This window comes from Dama dama, chromosome 27, assembly GCF_033118175.1.
Source record: "Dama dama isolate Ldn47 chromosome 27, ASM3311817v1, whole genome shotgun sequence".
NCBI lineage: Eukaryota > Metazoa > Chordata > Mammalia > Artiodactyla > Cervidae > Dama > Dama dama.
In genome coordinates this window covers 35525230-35543407 of record NC_083707.1, presented here as the reverse complement: position 1 = coordinate 35543407, position 18178 = coordinate 35525230, and the positions used below count along the sequence as shown (strand labels likewise).

At 40.0% G+C, this 18178-nt stretch overlaps 1 protein-coding gene across 1 annotated transcript in view; it reads left to right on the top strand.

Annotated features, from left to right (window-relative positions):
* Positions 1-18178, top strand: part of GREB1L (GREB1 like retinoic acid receptor coactivator) — a 118606-nt gene that overhangs the window by 65192 nt on the left and 35236 nt on the right. Inside the window, exons 15-16 of the mRNA XM_061130893.1 lie at positions 1063-1260; positions 17298-17478. Coding sequence (XP_060986876.1) covers positions 1063-1260; positions 17298-17478 — 379 coding nt within the window. The remainder of the gene's footprint in view (positions 1-1062; positions 1261-17297; positions 17479-18178) is intronic.

Below are 18178 nucleotides of genomic sequence, written 5' to 3'. Positions count from 1 at the left end.
AAAGTTGCAGTTTGGGGCTTTTCTAGTGGGTTGTCTTAGCCAGTAGGGAGACCCACTCACTGTCAGGGTTCCATGGTGGCTGGTGGTCATGTGACCACTGTCTTTGCCTGGGCTGTATTGCAGCTTGGTTTTAAAAAATATTTATTAGCACAGGTTAATTGGGCCCTTGTGTGTGCGCCGCTCAGACTTCCACATGTGTTCCTAATAAAAAGCAGTCCTTTCAAGAAGCATTTAATGTTTCCTGCTCAGGTGTTTATCCAACTAACCCTATTTCTCGTGTGTGTGTGAACACACGCACGTATAAGAGATTGATCACTTGGTCGTAACTTGTAATAAAAAGCTACTGGCATGTTTAAAGTATCTGGGAAGTGTTTTTCTAGTATGTCACCTGTTGAGCAGCCAGCTGGATGTGTCATGAATCAGGTCTCTTCAGATAGTACAGGCGTCAGCACCAGAGTTGACCACGGGCACCCAGACCTGCCAGGTCACACACACTGGCAAAGTGGAGTTAAGTGGAAAGAAAGGTGAAGTTAGTGTCATGGGGAGGAGAATTTCAAACCATGTTGCAACTGACTTGCTGGAGAGACAGTGTTTACTGCAGTGCCATCCAGAAAAGCTCAAAGGAACTCAGCAAGATTATGGTTATGGCATTGCCTCTGTTCTGGGTCTCGGCTCGGGCACCTGACCTGTGCTGACAGTCCTAAAGAAACCAGGAAGCTTGTCCCCTTTCCAGAGATGAGTCCTGGCTCCAGCTGCAAGGATGTGGTCTGTCGGCCTTGTTTCTGGGCAAGGGAGGGGTGCTGAGCTTGTACTTTGTGAGATGATCGATTTTACAATAATACATTTGTGAAATTGGCACGTTCACTTTGAGCACATCCTTTCAGCTGAGTTGTCAGGGAAAGTGGGCAATCTGTTAAAAGTCAATAGAGAGGGTAGGAAGTGAAGGTTCTTGGTGACAGAGCATCGCTTTACACTGGGTGTTATTACTTGTCCCTGTATAGATTCATAGAGGCCATCACAGAAGTGAATTAATCGTGTTTTTATGACTTTTTCACATTTTAGATTTAGGGAATGAAACCTTCCAGATTTATCAGCCGCAGCTCACAGTTGCCAGAAAACTCTTGTCCCAGGTGTGTGCTATTGCAGACAGCGGCAGCCAGAGCCTGGACCTTGGCCACTTCAGCAAAGTGGACTTCATCATCATTGTCCCAAGGTCAGAAGTCCTGGTGCAGCAAACTCTTCAACGGATTCGACAATCAGGTAAGATGGAGCTTTCAAGGAGGGCCCTACCTAGATCCAGTCTTAGATTCACTCTGCTTTTTCCTTTGGCTTAATCCAAACATTTTTAGGGCACTTCCGTCTTTTTGTTTATAGTAATAAATATCACAGGAGTACTTTAAATATTACTTTAAATTCATATGTAAGTATGTCCTCAAAGTACTCTGACCTTGTCCCTCCTAGGTCAAGGGTAAATTGATATGCATGTTTGCCCGATTCTGTTAAATCTGTGATTTCATCAGTGGCCTGGAAGCTGGACATTCATTTATGAAGAGAAATTACCTCAGGGCAAAGATAACCCTGCTTGGGGTGGTGGGGTCTGAGCTACCTGAACTCTTTCTATCGCTGAGGACTTTTATTATACATTTAGCACACTACCAGCATGTTTTCAACCTAGAAACCAGAACACCATCCCACCCTGTGTCAGCAATGAGAAACCTCATTATAAAAATTCAAAGTTAGAATTTCGCCTGATGACCTTAGGAGAGAGTCATCTCCTAAGAGAATAAGCCGAGAAGGAAAAAAAAATTTTTTTCCAGAAAATGTAAAAAGGAGCAAATATTTTAGTAGTCCGTGGTAAATAACATCCCTCTCAAACATCACATTTGGTTAGAATTACAAGAAGCAATAAGGAATTTGGAAAATTGAGACTGCTGGAAAATGCCTGCTTTTGTTAACTAGGTTTGAAAAGGAAATTATAAATGTCAAGTTGCTTCTGAGTACCTTAGCTGAGGGCAAACACACACAAACACACTCACAGAGATTTTTAAGTGGAGGATAAATCTTTTTGCCACAGTATAAAAAAAATTTATTTTCTATATATTTGAAAACAGGTGGGAAGCAGGAAAATTCAGAAGAGCTTGAAATACGGTTTATAGATGTTCTGCACCTGTCATTTACTACACCTTAAACTTTACATGCAGAGCACCTGGGGGCCTTGTTATTAATAAAACACACATTCCTGGGACTTCCCTGGTGGTCCAGTGATTAGGAGTTTGCCCTCCAGTGCAAGGGGTGTGGGTTCTATCCCTGGTCGGATGAGAGCTAAGATCCTACATGCCCTATGGCCAAAAGCCCAACACATAAAACAGAAGCAATATTGTAACAAATTCAATGAAGACTTTAAAAAATGGTCCTCATAAAAAAAAAAAAATCATTAAAAGAGAAAAGCACATTCCCTTCAGCAGGACTGGGTTGGCTTCCAGCAAGCTTCCAGGGGAGACCAGACGGCTCGTCAGAGAAGCACCCTTTGATGAGCACAGCTCTCCATGAAATCTCTCGTTGCTAGTTCCATGGGCTAGATGAGCCAGCTAACCATAGCCTTTTCCCTCTTTAACATCTCTTAGTGGCTGTGCCTGAGACATGGAAGGTCTGTCCATGGCTTCTGGAGACCCAAGCAGCCAATTAATAGTGCAATCTTCCCTTTAGGCTCTAAAATTTTGATTGACAAGTTACACCACAGTCAGTTGGAAATACTGACTTGTAAGTGAATTAGCCAGAGATGGTCAGACGCCTTCTCTCTCAGCTCTTCCAAAGGCAGGAGCGAGTTCTAGGCATCCTCCACTGCTGGCCATTCTGCATTTTTCTCTCTGCCCACTTCCACTGAGGGAAGCAGAGGGGCTTTCATTGCACCAAGCATTAACCAGATTTTGGTTACTTCTTGTGGATTTTCCACTTCCTTACCGTGGAGGGAGCACCTTCTCTTATAGGTGTTTTCCTTGTACCAAGTGGCATTTGTGGCCTTGCCGAGTTTGTTATCCAATAGCTCAGTCATACGCCGGCCAGGGTATCTGAGCACCTGTTTCAGGAGGTGAAGTCATCTCTGGCCAGCGGTCGGACTCCCCCACCCTGAGCCTTTTCCTTAAATAACCTCTTGATGACCCGTGCTTTCACCTTTCTTAATCAGTGAGTGAAAGTCGCTCAGTCGTGTCTGACTCTTTAAGATCCCATGGACTATACAGTCCATGGAATTCTCCAGGCCAGATTGCTGAAGTGGGTAGCCTTTCCCTTCTTCAGGGGATCTTCCCAACCCAGGGATCAAACTCAGGTCTCCTGCATTGCAGGAGGATTCATTACCAGCTGAGCCATAAGGGAAGCCCTAGAATACTCAGTTGGTAGCCTATCCTTTCTCTAGTGGATCTTCCTGACCTAGGAATCGAACCGGGGTCTCCTTCCTTGCAGGCGGATTCTTTACCAACTGAGCTTATCAGCGTAAGACCTTAAATAAAACCCTGTACATTTGACAGCTAGAGAAATTTCATTGGCCCTTCCTTTCCCCTTCTCAATGCCCTTGGATTCTTCCAAAGTGAGTATTTTGAGATTATCATTCCTCTGAAAGGTGCTGGAATTTGACTAGTTACAGTAGCTTAGACTTAAAAGAAAATCAGTGCTATAGACAGATTCAGAAAATTCAAGGCAAAGCATATTTTTTAAAGTATTCACATCTGGCCTTGGCATGTATACTGAAAATACTTGGTGCAGCAACAATCACTTCTAGATACTTTTAAGTAACTGTACTCATTTTTATTATAGAAAAAAGTTATTTAACTTGGAAAAATAAAAGTAGGAAGTTTTAAACACTTATTATCCTGCCACTCAAGGATAATCACTTTCAATGACTTAATACCTAATGTTCTAGGCTCTCTTCCCTGCCTGTGTCAGATATTATAGTTGGCCCATTTTTCCATGTCATTAAGCTTTTGTAAGTATCATTCTTATTTTGTTTTTTGTTTTTTAAAATATTTATTTATTTTGGCTGCATTAGGTCTTAGTTGCAGCACCGGGGATCTTTCCTGGCAGAGCGCAGACTCTTACCTGAGGATAGTGTGAGGGCTCCTGGGATCCTAGTTTCCTGATCAGGGATCAAACCTGCATCCCCTGCATTGCATGGTGGATTCTTAACCATTGGGCCACTGGGGAAGTCCCCTGTAAGCATCATTTTTACTGAATGTATATGATATTCTGTATCATAACGACACCACAATTTATTTACTTTTTTATTTGAATACCTTCATATTCTTGGAATACATAACAGTTGATAGAATGCAAAGGACCTGAAGCATGTTAGGGTGTAAAGAGATTGTCCAGAGCAGAGATTCTCCACTAAAACAATTCTTGAAAGTCATTGCTATGAAAACGGAAAGGATTCTCAAGAAGTCATCTGACTCAGTTTCCTCGTATTTTACGCTGTGAATCAAGGAGAGCATCATTTGTGTAAGGTCCGGGGGGCAGTGCTTTGGGGACAAGGACTGTTTTCTCCTCTCTGTGTGACTATTGCCTCCTTTCTGCCTCTCCTGGGCCTGGCACCAGGAGGGGCTCAGCTACTGCTTGAAGGGCAGGGTGGTGCTGGGGAGAGGAAGGGGCGAGATGGGCAGAGGGGGCACCAGTGTCCAAGTGCTTCGCTCTCTGGTTCCATTTGCCTTTCCCTGAAGAAAGTGTTTCTGGGGCCCATCTGCCAGGAAAAGCACCGGGCAGGGAGAAGCAGCCAGGACTTGTAGAAAGGCCACTTCCTTGGCAGCGCTTGTGTGGCTGAAAGAAAAAGGTGGAAATAGAAACCGTCACGCTGCTGCCGACTCAGCACTGAGGTGACCCATGGATACCTCAAGTCACTTTCTAATTAAGGAAGGGAGGCAGGGAGGGAAAGAAAACATAAGAAAAGAATTGGAAGGTGAAAAAAAGATGGAATGGGTTAATCGTTTTTGTGTGTGCTGTGCTAAGCTGCTTTAGTCGTGTCCAACTCTTTGCGACCCTATGGGCTGTAGCCCACCAGGCTCCTCTGTCCATGGGAATCATCCAGGCAAGAATTCTGGAATGGGTTGCCATGTTCTCCTCAGGGGGATTATGTTTGCCCTAAAAGGACTTGTAAGTGCTGCAGCAATCCATGGAGAAGCAGCCTAAGGGATTTCTAGACTATAGGAGGTACTTCTGTTTTAGTGTCTTTTTAAAAATAGGCTGTTACTGTAGTATGATTCTCCTAATTCAAAAAGTTCCAAATTCTATAAATGAGAATTAGGTTATCAAACTGTAAGCCACTTTCAACTCAACGTGGATAGGATGAAAACAAGAAGGGTTGGTGACTGTCCATATTTTCCTTCTCCCTGCTTTTTTTTTTTTTAAATAGTCCTTGGGATATTTACTTATTCACTTATTTTGGCTGTACTGGGTCTTTGCTGCTTTGAACTCGGGCTTTCTCTAGTTGCAAAGAGTGGGGGGCTACTCTCTTGTTGCAGAGCAAGGGCTTCAGTGGTTGTGGCACATGGGCTTTGTTGCTCCTTGGCGTGTGGAATCTTCTCAGACTAGGGATGGAACCTGTGTCCCCTGCCTTAGCAGGTGGAGTCTTATCAACTGTGCCAACAGGGAAGTGTTCTTCCCTGGTTTTAAAATGGTATTGGTGGGAGCCCCCAGCAACCGAGATCAGGTCTGGCAGCATCCAATCAGGGAAATTTCATCATGTGCAAGGGAATGACATAAATTTGACAGCTCAGTACATGCCGGATCAGAAAAGAACCAGAGAGACAGTGTCATCTGCTGATATGTAGAAAGGTCATTCCAACCAAAAGAACTTAAGGAAGCTTTAAGACAGTGGTAGAGATTAGGAGAGAGGTAGAGAGAGATAGAGAAGGCATTTTCACTTTCTAAAAGGTACTTTCTTGATATCATCAACCTTAGATCTCCTTGTCATCACCTGAAACATAAGCCAGAAAAAAAGGCAGTGACAAAGGCAGCAGGGAGTGAGATCCAGGGAAAAAATACAAGGAAACCACTCTGTCCTGAGATGAAGTGGAAAAATACCAAGACTCCTTCATACAAGTATAACTGAACAAGTACCCAAAGTCAGCATCTGTGCAGTCAGTTTCCAACTGAGCAGTAGCCGCCCAGTGCCCACCTCTAGTGTATAGCCGATGCTGGTGCCTGGCTCACAGTCTCTGTCTCATCAGCTCCTAGTTTCTCTTCTTATGCTCTCATCCGAACCACCATCACCTTTACACCTGCTTGGTCACCTGCTGCTAGTCACATCCCAGGCCCTATGGATCCTGGAACTATAAATTCCAAGGTCTCCAACATCAGACCACAGCTGCCTCTGCAACACACAGTGTGGGGCTAGAAATCAGCCTGCCTGATTGATGTCTCATAAATTCTCTCTGGTTCCTTAGCTGGCTCTCGCTCCTGCCCTCCGCAGTGACTGGCTGTCGCAGACTCCATTTCATTCACACCCCTGACCTCCTCCTTCTCTTAGCAAATGGCCATGCTGCTTGCTTCTCCCCTCCCTCACCACTTTAAATTAAAAACTTCCTTCTAAATCTGGCAACCTAACTGCATATACACCCGTCTCTCCCCTCCCTTCCCGATCAGTGAAGAGCTGACCTCCTCTGTTGAAGTCTGATGCTCCCACCTGGCTCTGGATGCTGCCTTCCCCTCACTATTGATTCTTTTCTCTCATTGCTACCTTCCATTTCCTTCCCTCCTGGAGCTGATCCCATCAGTCTTAAGCTGCCCCACTATCTCAGAGACAGAACAAGCCTCTCTTAACCCTAAGTAAACCTCCAGTTCTGGCTATCCAGGTGACGCTAGTGGTAAAGAACATGCCTGCCAATGCAGGAGACGTAAGAGATGTGGGTTCAATCCCTGGGTCAGGAAGATCCCCTGGAGGAGGGCGTGACAACCCATTCCAGTATTCTTGCCTGGAGAGTCCCAGGGACAGAAGAACCTGGTGAGCTACAGTCCATAGGATTGCATAGAGTCCATGCAATCAAACTTTGTGTCTCCCGTTATGGGACAGATTGACATTATGAACAAAGGGAAGTACATGACATCACCCATGAAGTATAATTTCCAAACATGTTTAACTGAATCTAATCATCTAAGAACACTCTCAGGAAAATCCAGAGTGTGTAACATTCTACAAAACACCTAACCTGCATTTTTTAAAAGAGCAAAAAGAAAAAAAACAAACAAAACAGGGGGCTCTTTTAATTATACAGAATAAATAGACTGGACAACCAAGTACAATGCTTAATTCTTGATTGGATCTTAGACCTAAAAATAAAAAAAACACAGCTCTGGGACAATTAATGAAACTCATATACACTACTATATCCAAAATAGATAACTTATACGAGCCTACTGTATAGTACAGGGAACTCTATTCAGTACTCCATGATGACCTATATGGAAATAGAATCTTAAAAAGAGTGGATATATGTGTATGTGTAACTGATTCACTCTGCTGTATGTCTAAACTAGCACAACATTGTAAATCAGTTCAGTTCAGTTCAGTTCAATCGATCAGTCGTGTCTGACTCTTTGTGACCCCATGGACTGCAGCACACCAGGCCTCCTTGTCCATCACCAACTCCCAGAGTTTACCCAAACTCATCTCCATTGAGTGAGTGATGCCATCCAACCATCTCATCCTCTGTTATCCCCTTCTCCTCCCGCCTTCAATCTTTCCCAGCATCAGGGTCTTTTCAAATGAGTCAGCCCTTCCCAGCAGGTGGCCAAAGTATTGAAGTTTCAGCTTCAACATCAGTCCTCCCAATGAATATTCAGGAATGATCTCCTTTAGGATGGACTGTTTGGATATCCTTGCAGTCCCAGGGACTCTCAAGAGTCTTCTCCAACACCACAGTTCAAAAGTATCAATACTTTGGCACTCAGCTTTCTTTATAGTCCAACTCTCACATCTGTACATGACTACTGGAAAAACCATAGCATGACTAGACAGACCTTTGTTGACAAAGTAATGTCTCTGCTTTTTAATATGTTATCTAGGTTGGTCATAACTTTCCTTCCAAGGAGTAAGCATCTTTTAATTTCATGGCTGCAGTCACCATCTGCAGTGATTTTGGAGCCTGAAAAAATAAAGCCTGCCACTATTTACCCATCTATTTGCCATGAAGTGATGGGACTGGATACCATGACTATACTACAATTAAAATTCATTAAAAAAATACATATCTAAGCTGTGTACTAGAGAGTATTATATCAGTGTTAGTTCAGTTCTTTGGACATGATAATGATATTTCAGTTATGTAGGAGAGTGCCATTGCTCTTCAGAAGTACACATTGAGGTATATAGGGTTGAATATTACAGGTTACTTAACTTCCAAATTTTTCAGCAAGAATAACAACAATGGATAAAAATGAAGAGAAAAAGCAAATATAGCAAAATATTAACAATTGGTGGAACTCATTGAAGGGTATATAGGTATTTCTTGCACTAGTCTTTCAACTTTTCTATAGTAGTCAAAGTAAAAAGTGATGGGGAAATAGTTACTGTACTTTGATGATATAGCCATCAAACAGATTTTGTATGGCTATTAATGTCTTTTAAAAATTTCTAAAACAGAGGTATATATTTATTTTCCCCCTTTTAAGAAATTTTAAATATTGAACATATCAAATTTATAAATTTTGTAAGAGATACTAAAAATCACAATATAGGGAACACACCATGTTCCCATCAAAATGTGTTACTCCTGTTCCCTTCTCCATGCTAACATTCATCTTCTTTGAAATGTAACCATTATGCTGAGTTTTGTCTTTATTATTCCCTTGTTTCATTTATAGTTTTGCCACTGTAAAAAAACTCCTAAATAGTATATTGTTTAATTTTGTATACTTTAAGTCTTTCTCCAAGTGCATTTGTCTGTAATTTCCTTTTTATTCTCAACATATGTTCCTGAGATTAATCCTGTTGTTGTGTGTAGCTGTAATTTACTAATTTTACTGCTTTTTAGTATTCCATTATATGAATATAATACACATTTAAAAAAATTCATTTCTACTACTGATGGACATTTAAGTTGTTTCTATTTTTATTTCAAGCAGTGCTGGTACACAAGTACAACAGTTTCTTGGAGTAGAATTGTTGGGGCATAGATTGTGTACGCTTATCAACCTTACTAAAATAATGCTACATTTTTTCCCAAGGTGGTTGGTTATATTTTACATTCCCACCAGCAGTGTGTCTCAGTTGCAAATATTTTATATGGTTGTGCTTCTTTTTAAGTTTTTTTTTAATTTTAAAATACTATAAAAAAGTCACAGAAACATCACAAGAAATCCAAAACTGACATTTAAAAAGAATTCCATTTATTATAGCATCAAAAAGAATAAAACACTTAGGAGTATATTTGATGAAAGAAGTATGAAACTTATACTCTGAAAACTAGAAAATGTTGTTGAAAGTAATTTTAAAAGACCTAAATAAGTGGGAAGACATTGTATGTTCATGAATTGGAAGACATTAATATTTTCTTACTTGTTTATTTATTTTTGGTTGCACGGGGTCTTTGTTGCCATGAGAGCTTTCTCTAGTTACGGTGAGCAAGGGCTCATCTTCGCGTGGTACATGGACTTCTCATTGCAGTGGCTTCTCTTGTTTCACAGCACAGGCTCTAGGCCCGCTGGCTTAGTAGTTGTGGCACATGGGTTTTAGATGCTCTGCGGCATGTGGAATCTTTCCAGACCACCAGATATTGAACCCATATCTCCCACACTGGCAGATGATTCCTGTCCACTCTGTCACCAGGGAAGTCTCATTAATATTTTTAAGAATGACATTGTTCCCCAAATTGATCTACAGATTCAGTGTATTCCCTGAATTTGTGGGGGAGAAAGTGGTCTCCCCGTCCTATTCCTCTGCCATCTTAGCTCTTCCCTCCTCAATGCATTCCCTATCAAAATGCCAGCTGACTTTTTTGCATAAATTAACCAGCTGATTCTAAATTTCATGTGGAAATTCAAAGGACCCAGAATACCCAAAACAATATTTAAAAAGAAGAACAAAGTTGGAAGACTGACTGCCCCATGTTAAAACTTAATCCAAAGCTATAATGTTTAGACATTGTGGTACTGGCATAAAGATAGACATATAAGTCAATGGGTAGAGTGGAGAGAGTCCAAAAAGAAATCTTCCTATTTATGGTCAACTGAATCTTTACCAGGTGGCCAAGACCATTCAATGGGGAAAGTGCTCTTTTTAACAAATAGTGCTGGGGCAACTGGATATCCAATGAAGTTGGACCTTTACCTCACAAACAAAAAGCAATAAAACAGATCAAAGACCTAAATATAAGGCCTAAAACAATAAAATTCTTAGAAGAACACGTGGGTGTAAATCTTCATCACTTTGGATCAAATAGTGATTTCTCAGATAAGATTCCAAGAGCACCATCACCACCGCCACAACCAACAACAACAAACATAAGAGTGGACACAGTTAGATCCCTGGGTTGCGAATATCCCTTGGAGAAGGGAATGGCTACCCACTCCAGTATTCTGGCCTGGAGAATTCCATGGACTGTATAGTCCATGGACTTGCAAGCAGTCGGACATGACTGAGCAACTGTCACTTTCACCATCAAAATTAAAAACATTTGGGGACCTCTCTGGTGGTCCGGTGGCTAAGATTCTGCATTCCCAGTGCAGCAGCCTGGGTTCGATCCCTGGTCAAGGAACTAGATCCTTCATGCCACAATTAAGTTCTCATGTTGCAACTAAAGATCCCAGAGGGTGCAACAACTACAACAAAAGAAAAGATCCCATATGCAGCAACCAAGATAGAAAATTCCAAGTACTGCGACTAAGACCTGGTACAGCCTAAATAAGTACATAATTAAAAAAAAAATTTAACCGTATTTGTGCTTCAAAGGATACCATCAAGAAAATGAAAAGAGAACCCACAAAATGGGAGAAATTATTTGCAAATCATATTTGTGATAGGGACTTATACTCTTTAAAGACCTATTATAACTCAGTAATGAAAAGACAAATAGCCTAATTAAGATTTGGGTAAAGGATCTGAATGGGCAAATATCCAAAGAAGATATCCATATGACCAATGAGCACATGGAAAGATGCTCAACACCGTTAGGCAGTTGGAAAAATGAACATCAAAACCACAATGAATACTGCTTCACACCCACTAAGAGTGCTGTAAGCAAAAACAGAGATGATTACAAGTAAAATGAAGAAAAACTGAAACTGTATTTATTGTTAATTGCTCAGCACACAGAGGTAGAAAAAATATATATATGTGTATTAACCTAGGCATATATATAGCCCCCAGGCTCCTCTGTCTGTGAAATTTTCTAGGCTAGAATGCTGGAGTGGGGTGCCATTTCCTTCTCCAGAGGATCTTCCCCACCCAGAGAGCAAACCCTCATCTCTTGGGTCTTCTGCATTGGCAGGCAGATTCTTTACCACTAGCGCCACCTGGAAGCCCTATGTATAGACTCAGATACCTCTTTATTTCTCTATCTATATACTGATCTTGCCAATTCCATATGAACACGCTTTTTATATTTTTACTGGAATATAATTGCTTTACAATGCTGTGTTAGTTTCAGCCGTACAAAGAAGTGAATCAGCTATATATATACATCCTCTCCCTCTTGGATCTCCCTCCCATATACAATGGAATATTACACAGTCATAAAAAGGCACAAAATTGGCTCATTTGTAAAGGTGTGGATGGACCTGGGGTCTGTCATACAGAGTGAAGCAAGGTTCCTTTTAGTCCTTCTTGTGTCTTTATTTGTGACTTCTTTCTCTGACAGGGGAACCTAGTTCTTGTTATCTACAATGTACATATTCACTTCTTTGATTTTTTTTCTAGAAGTTATGCAATTGCCAACCCACACTGATTTGTTTTACTTAGGCTTGCTCTTTTCATGCTCACTTTTTCAGGATGGTGATGATCGGTTTCATTTGTTACCATTTGGATTCCACGTTGCCTGCCTCTCCTCCCTTCTGACTCCCTTCTCCCATCCCCCACTCCATCCTTGATGAACTTTGTTCTGTGGTTTTAAGAGCCAAAGCTATACAAGGTAGTACATTCAGAGACGCGTCCTTTCCCTCCTCATACTTACCGGTTCTCATTCTCACTTCTTTACACCACTTTCCCACCCACTCTCCTACTGGTAACCAATCTCTTTAGTTTCTGGTTTATCCTTCTTGAATTTGTTTTGCAGAAATGCTAACATACATAAGTCTGTCTTTCATCTACTTCTTCCTTACAATTATCTTGTTTTTTAAAAAATTGTATTAATTTGATAAGCTTCCATTTTATATGCTTTTTATTTGTATTTCCCTTTTTATTAATGACATTGAACATCTTTTCAGATGTTTATTGGCCATTTGGGTTTCTTCTCAAGTTCTTTTGCCCTTCTTGGATTTATAGGAGCAATTTCTGTTTTCTAACTACTAATCCTTTTTAGTAATGCTAGTTACAGATTTGGAAGGCTTGTATTTTTGTTTATAACATCTTTGATGAATAAGCTTAAATGAATCTTAAGTTTATCTATCCTTTGGCCTTTTGTGTTTAAGAAATCCTCTATGAGGTCACACAGTTATTCTCCTTCATTGTCTCATAAAAGTTTTAGAGTTTTGTCTTTCACGTTTAATCCACCTGAATTTCATTTTTTCCTATATCAGGTAAGGTAAGAGCCAATATTATTTTTTCTTCAGTGCTAGTTATTAAAGAGCCCATTCTTTACCCCTGATATACGTTGCAAGCTTTATCATAAATCAGGTTTTTACATGCATGGGGTTTTGTTTTCAGGGTTTGCCCCATGCCAAAACCACTGTCTTGTTAATACAGCTGATAATTCTTGGTCTCTGGGTAGATAAATCTCTCCCACCTTTTCTACTTCAGAGTTGTCTTGACTATCCTTGGTTCTTTGCTCTGCCATATACCTTTAAAAAATAATTTTAACTATATTTTATGATATAGTTCTATTTAAGTTTTATTTAATGTCATTAATAGTTTCATTTTCTCCACAGAGTTCTTATATATCTTTTATAAGATTTATTCCTAGACAGTGTTTTTTTACATCATTGAAAATGGTTTTTTTAAAAACACATTTCCTGTTTGTTTTGGTATATAGAAATCCAACTAATTTTTATAAATTGATTTTGAATCCATCAACTTAACTAAATTCTTATTAATTGATTTATCTGTGGATGATTTTGTGTTTTCTACCAAGATATATTATTAGTAAAGAATGAGTCTTGTTTCTTTCTCTTTTGTTTTTGAAGTAATTTATTGTTCCATTTATTTCTAAATATAGTAGATGCACAAGAAATTTTTATTGAGCTGAAATAAAATGCTTGTAATGGTGCCATTAACACTTTGTGAAAGAGACCCTCTGAAGGAAGAGACCATACCCATTTTTGTTTTACATTTACTAAGGAGAAGCTATGAAGGGAGAAAGGAATTAAACTGGAATATTAAATTATATTGTTTACATTTTAATATACACGGTGTAAGACCACCAGGTTCTATGAAAGGATAAATACTGTATCATTAGACTGGTTGTGAATGGTTTTATTTCTCACTTTGCAGTTATAGGTGAAAAAGGTCAGGATATACAATTACAAAACATGAGCTAGGTAGAAGAATATCCATTTAAAAAAAAAACAGGAAGAAATGCACAAAAATGTTTGCAGTTCTTATTTTGAGTTAAAGAATCATGGATGATTTTTTTCTTCTTTTTTAATATATGTCTACACTTTCTAGTTTTCCCAAGATGAGTATCTATCACTTTCATAACCTGGAAAGAAACGAAACTTAAAACTAAAAGCAAGTCTAAAACAAAAGTTAAAGGTAAGGATGATCTACTAAAAATGTCCAGTTAGAGCTAAAACAATCAAGTACATCTGATGTGCCTCCTTCCACCCAGACACACCGCTGCAGAGCCAGCTGGCTATGTAGACTAACACACCATGTTATGTCTAACAGAACGACCTCGGAGATTCGTGCAACTTTACCTTCCCATTAAGGGCGTGTATGGACCTGATGTGAAAAAGTCCATACACAATTGGTCTTCATTTCATTTGTTTTGAAATGTGATCAACTCAATTATCCACAAAAATATATTCTTTTGTGAATTATTTATCACATTTTCATATTTAGAGATTTTTAACTTGCACTGCTTGTTTCCTAAGGATAAACTTAGGAAATACAGGCTAATTTTCTTTTTTTTTTTTTTAAATCTTTTTTTTTTTTATTAGTTGGAGGCCAATCACTTCACAACATTTCAGTGGGTTTTGTCATACATTGATATGAATCAGCCATGGATTTACACGTATTCCCCATCCCGATCCCCGCTCCCACCTCCCTCTCCGCCCGATTCCTCTGGGTCTTCCCAGTGCACCAGGCTGGAGCACTTGTCTCATGCATCCCACCTGGGCTGGTGATCTGTTTCACCATAGATAGTATACATGCTAAGAAATACAGGCTAATTTTCGACTGGCTCTACTCTCCCCATTTTTACAAAAAGGAAACAGAAGCCCCCAGAGATTAAGTAGGTCCTTTCTCTGTGCCTCTGCTCAGCTTCTCCCTTCAAAGGGCTTTGTCTCTCATCACGACACTTGTCCAAAATATCCGTCTTCTCCATCATAAGATCCATGAGATTAAGACCTTTGTCCTGCCCTCCTGTGTATCCCCAAGCCTGGCACAGTAGTTGACATAGTACCTGATACATAATAGATGTTGAATAAACCTCTACTGAATGTTAAATACACTTTATAAGCAGTTCACTTTCCAAGAAATCAGGCTACCTGCCAAATTAACTATCTGATTGATGGCTTTTGGAAATATTCACAACAGTGTTTGACTACATTTGGGTGGAAACTGAAAACAATCTCTGAGTAAAGAAAAAAGTTAGAAAAAAGTTTCAAGATCTTTGACTAATGAAAAAAGTTTGAAAGCAAAATTACCTTTCTGTTCTTTTCCAGTATACTGAGTGTTTTATATTGTAAAACATTTTTCTTACTTTCCTTTATACCATTTAGAGCTGTTAATATTAATGGCATCTAGATGCTAAGTATGTGTAGTTTTTAATTGAGCTGGTTTTATATGAAAAAAAAATTGATGAAACTAAGTCAACATAATTTGTTAATGTCTCTTCATTTCACTTGTTTATCTTTCTTAATTTAAAATTTTTTTCCACATATTTGGGACTGATGGATGTGGCTGATATTGAATGTTAAATGAATATCCTTGGAAGATCATATCTAACCCGCAAATGTGACATATCTAACCCCAAATCAGTCTTCTGGTTTCTCCTCAGAGGGTCATAGGCTTGAGTCACAAGATCCTCCTGTCAGAGGGCTGAGTGTCTGGGGGTGGGCAACGGAGTGCTGTGCACTCTTGTTTGGGGGGAGTGTTTTTCCCAGCTGTACTGAGCCATAATAAACATATTGTGTAAGTTTAAGGTATACAATGTGATGTTTTAATGCATGTATATATTGTGAAATGTTCGCCATGGTGAGGTTAGTAAACACATCCTTCACCTCACATAATTGCCACTTTGTCTATTCATTTTAAAGGAGGATGTGATGTTTTAATTACAGCAGCTTCATGCACCTAGACCTATTTGTATATAGAAATAACTTTACTATAGGCAGAGATAATGGTACAGTATTAAAGTTGTACAGTTTCTAACATTTTGAGAATATAGTTTTCTTGAGTAATTCAGTTCATTCTTTTGATTTTGGTACATAATCCCACATTCATTGAGGTCTTCCCATACTTTGTATACTGTGCAACATTTTCACTGTATAAAATGAGTAAAATACCACCTTAAAGAATCTCGTGATCTGCCTGTGGTATCTTTGGACATTACATTTTCTTTTCCTTTTCTCTTATATGTGTTATGTTGTTAAATTTGGGGTAAGGAAAACTTGCACTGTTATATTAATTTTGCCAAGAGCTGTAGCCCAAAGCTTCATTTTCCCCCCCAGTGGCCTTTAGTAGCCTTTAGCAGAGCACTTCACATATAAATAGAATTTGATTGGACAGAGGTCTCATTATTCAAGCGTCTCCTTAATGTATTGGATTGGTCCCTGGTGTCATCTGTACTTGGTATGGGAGGTCAAGTGTGGTATTCTAAACAAAAGGAAAGCTGATATTTCCTCCTCAAAATGGTGGTGGGCAATATGGAAAAGGAAAGCTATCTACTCTATAAATCTCTCTATATATGGTTCAGTTCAGTTCAGTTCAGTCGCTCAGTTGTGTCCAACTCCTTGCGACCCCATGAATCGCAGCACGCCAGGCCTCCCTGTCCATCACCAACTCCCGGAGTTTACTCAAACTCATGCCCATCGAGTCAGTGATGCCATCCAACCATCTCATCCTCTGTCGTCCCCTTCTCTTCCTGCCCCCAATCCCTCCCAGCATCAGGGTCTTTTCCAATGAGTCAACTCTTCACATGAGGTGGTCAAAGTGCTGGAGTTTCAGCTTCAGCATCAGTCCTTCCAATGAACACCCAGGACTGATCTCCTTTAGGATGGACTGGTTGGATCTCCTTGCAGTCCAAGGGACTCTCAAGAGTCTTCTCTAACACCACAGTTCAAAAGCATCAATTTTTTGGCACTCAGCTTTCTTCACAGTCCAGCTCTCACATCCATACATGACCACTGGAAAAACCATAGCCTTGACTAGACGGACCTTTTTGGCAAAGTAATTAATGTCTCTGCTTTTTAATATGCTGTCTAGGTTGGTCATAACTTTCCTTCCAAGGAGTAAGTGTCTTTTAATTTCATGGCTGCAATCACCATCTGCAGTGAGTTTGGAGCCCCAAAAAATAAAGTCTGACACTGTTTCCACTATTTCCCCATCTATTTCCCATGAAGTGATAGGACCAGATGCCATGATCTTAGTTTTCTGAATGTTGAGCTGTAAGCCAACTTTTTCACTCTCCTCTTTCACTTTCATCAAGAGGTTTTTTAGTTCCTCTTCACTTTCTGCGATAAGGGTGGTGTCATATGCATATCTGAGGTTATTGATATTTCTCCCGGCAATCTTGATTCCAGCTTGTGCTTCTTCCAGCCCAGCGTTTCTCATGATGTACTCTGCATATAAGTTAAATAAGCAGGGTGACAATATACAGCCTTGACATACTCCTTTTCCTATTTTAGGTTAGTACTCAGTAAATCCATTGACACTAAACTTAAGTTTATCTCATAGATATGTATGTAAAAAAAGATAATCTCTGTTTTCTTCTTGGCAGGTGTCCTTGTAGACTTGGGTCTGGAGGAAAATGGGACAGCCTATCAGAGAGCAGAGAAATATGTTGTTCGTCTAGACAATGAGATACAAACCAAGTTTGAAGTTTTTATGAGAAGGGTGAAACAGAACCCGTACACGCTGTTTGTGCTAGTTCATGACAACTCCCATGTGGAACTAACGAGGTGATTGCTTCAGAGTGAGCAAATACAATATTTCTTCTCCAACAGTAATGTTTATATAATAAATGATTGCAAAGGTGGTAATTTGAAAGCCCAGAGACCCCACCGTTCGGCATCGTCTCACGGGTGACTCATTCCCGCCCTTCCCCTGCTCTCCCAATGTTTCTTACTGCTTTAATGTTGATGTTAACTATACCGTGGGTGGATTTTCAAATTCAAAATTTCAAGTTCCTGTTAAAATTCCATCATAAGAGCATCTTGGGACTTGGCTGCTCCCGGGAAAGCATGACAGCAAGGAGGAGGTGGGGAGCGACCTCCCAGAAGGTCCACGTGCTTTCCTGTCACCTCCTTCCTCCTTGGTTCTTCTCCTTCCCTCCTTTTCCGGGTCCTCTTTTCTTTCCTCCCCTGCTATTTCTCCTCCTCCTTATCTTTCTCTCTTCCCTCTCCCCTTTAACAGCAGTAGAGATGCCACTTCAATGATCTGAGAGCATTTTCAGAATCTTCCACAATTTACCAGTTTAAACAAGAGAGCATTCTCTTTATGGGCTTTTTAAATGAAAGAGTAGTAGGTGTGGTGTGATGGAGTCAGATCAAATCACAGTACTTATCTGGTAGGGGGTATCTTTGTTATGGATTGAAAAAAGCAAGTTTTTTTTAAGGGAAAATAGCTGTCACATGTTACATATCATGGTTTGTCCGAACC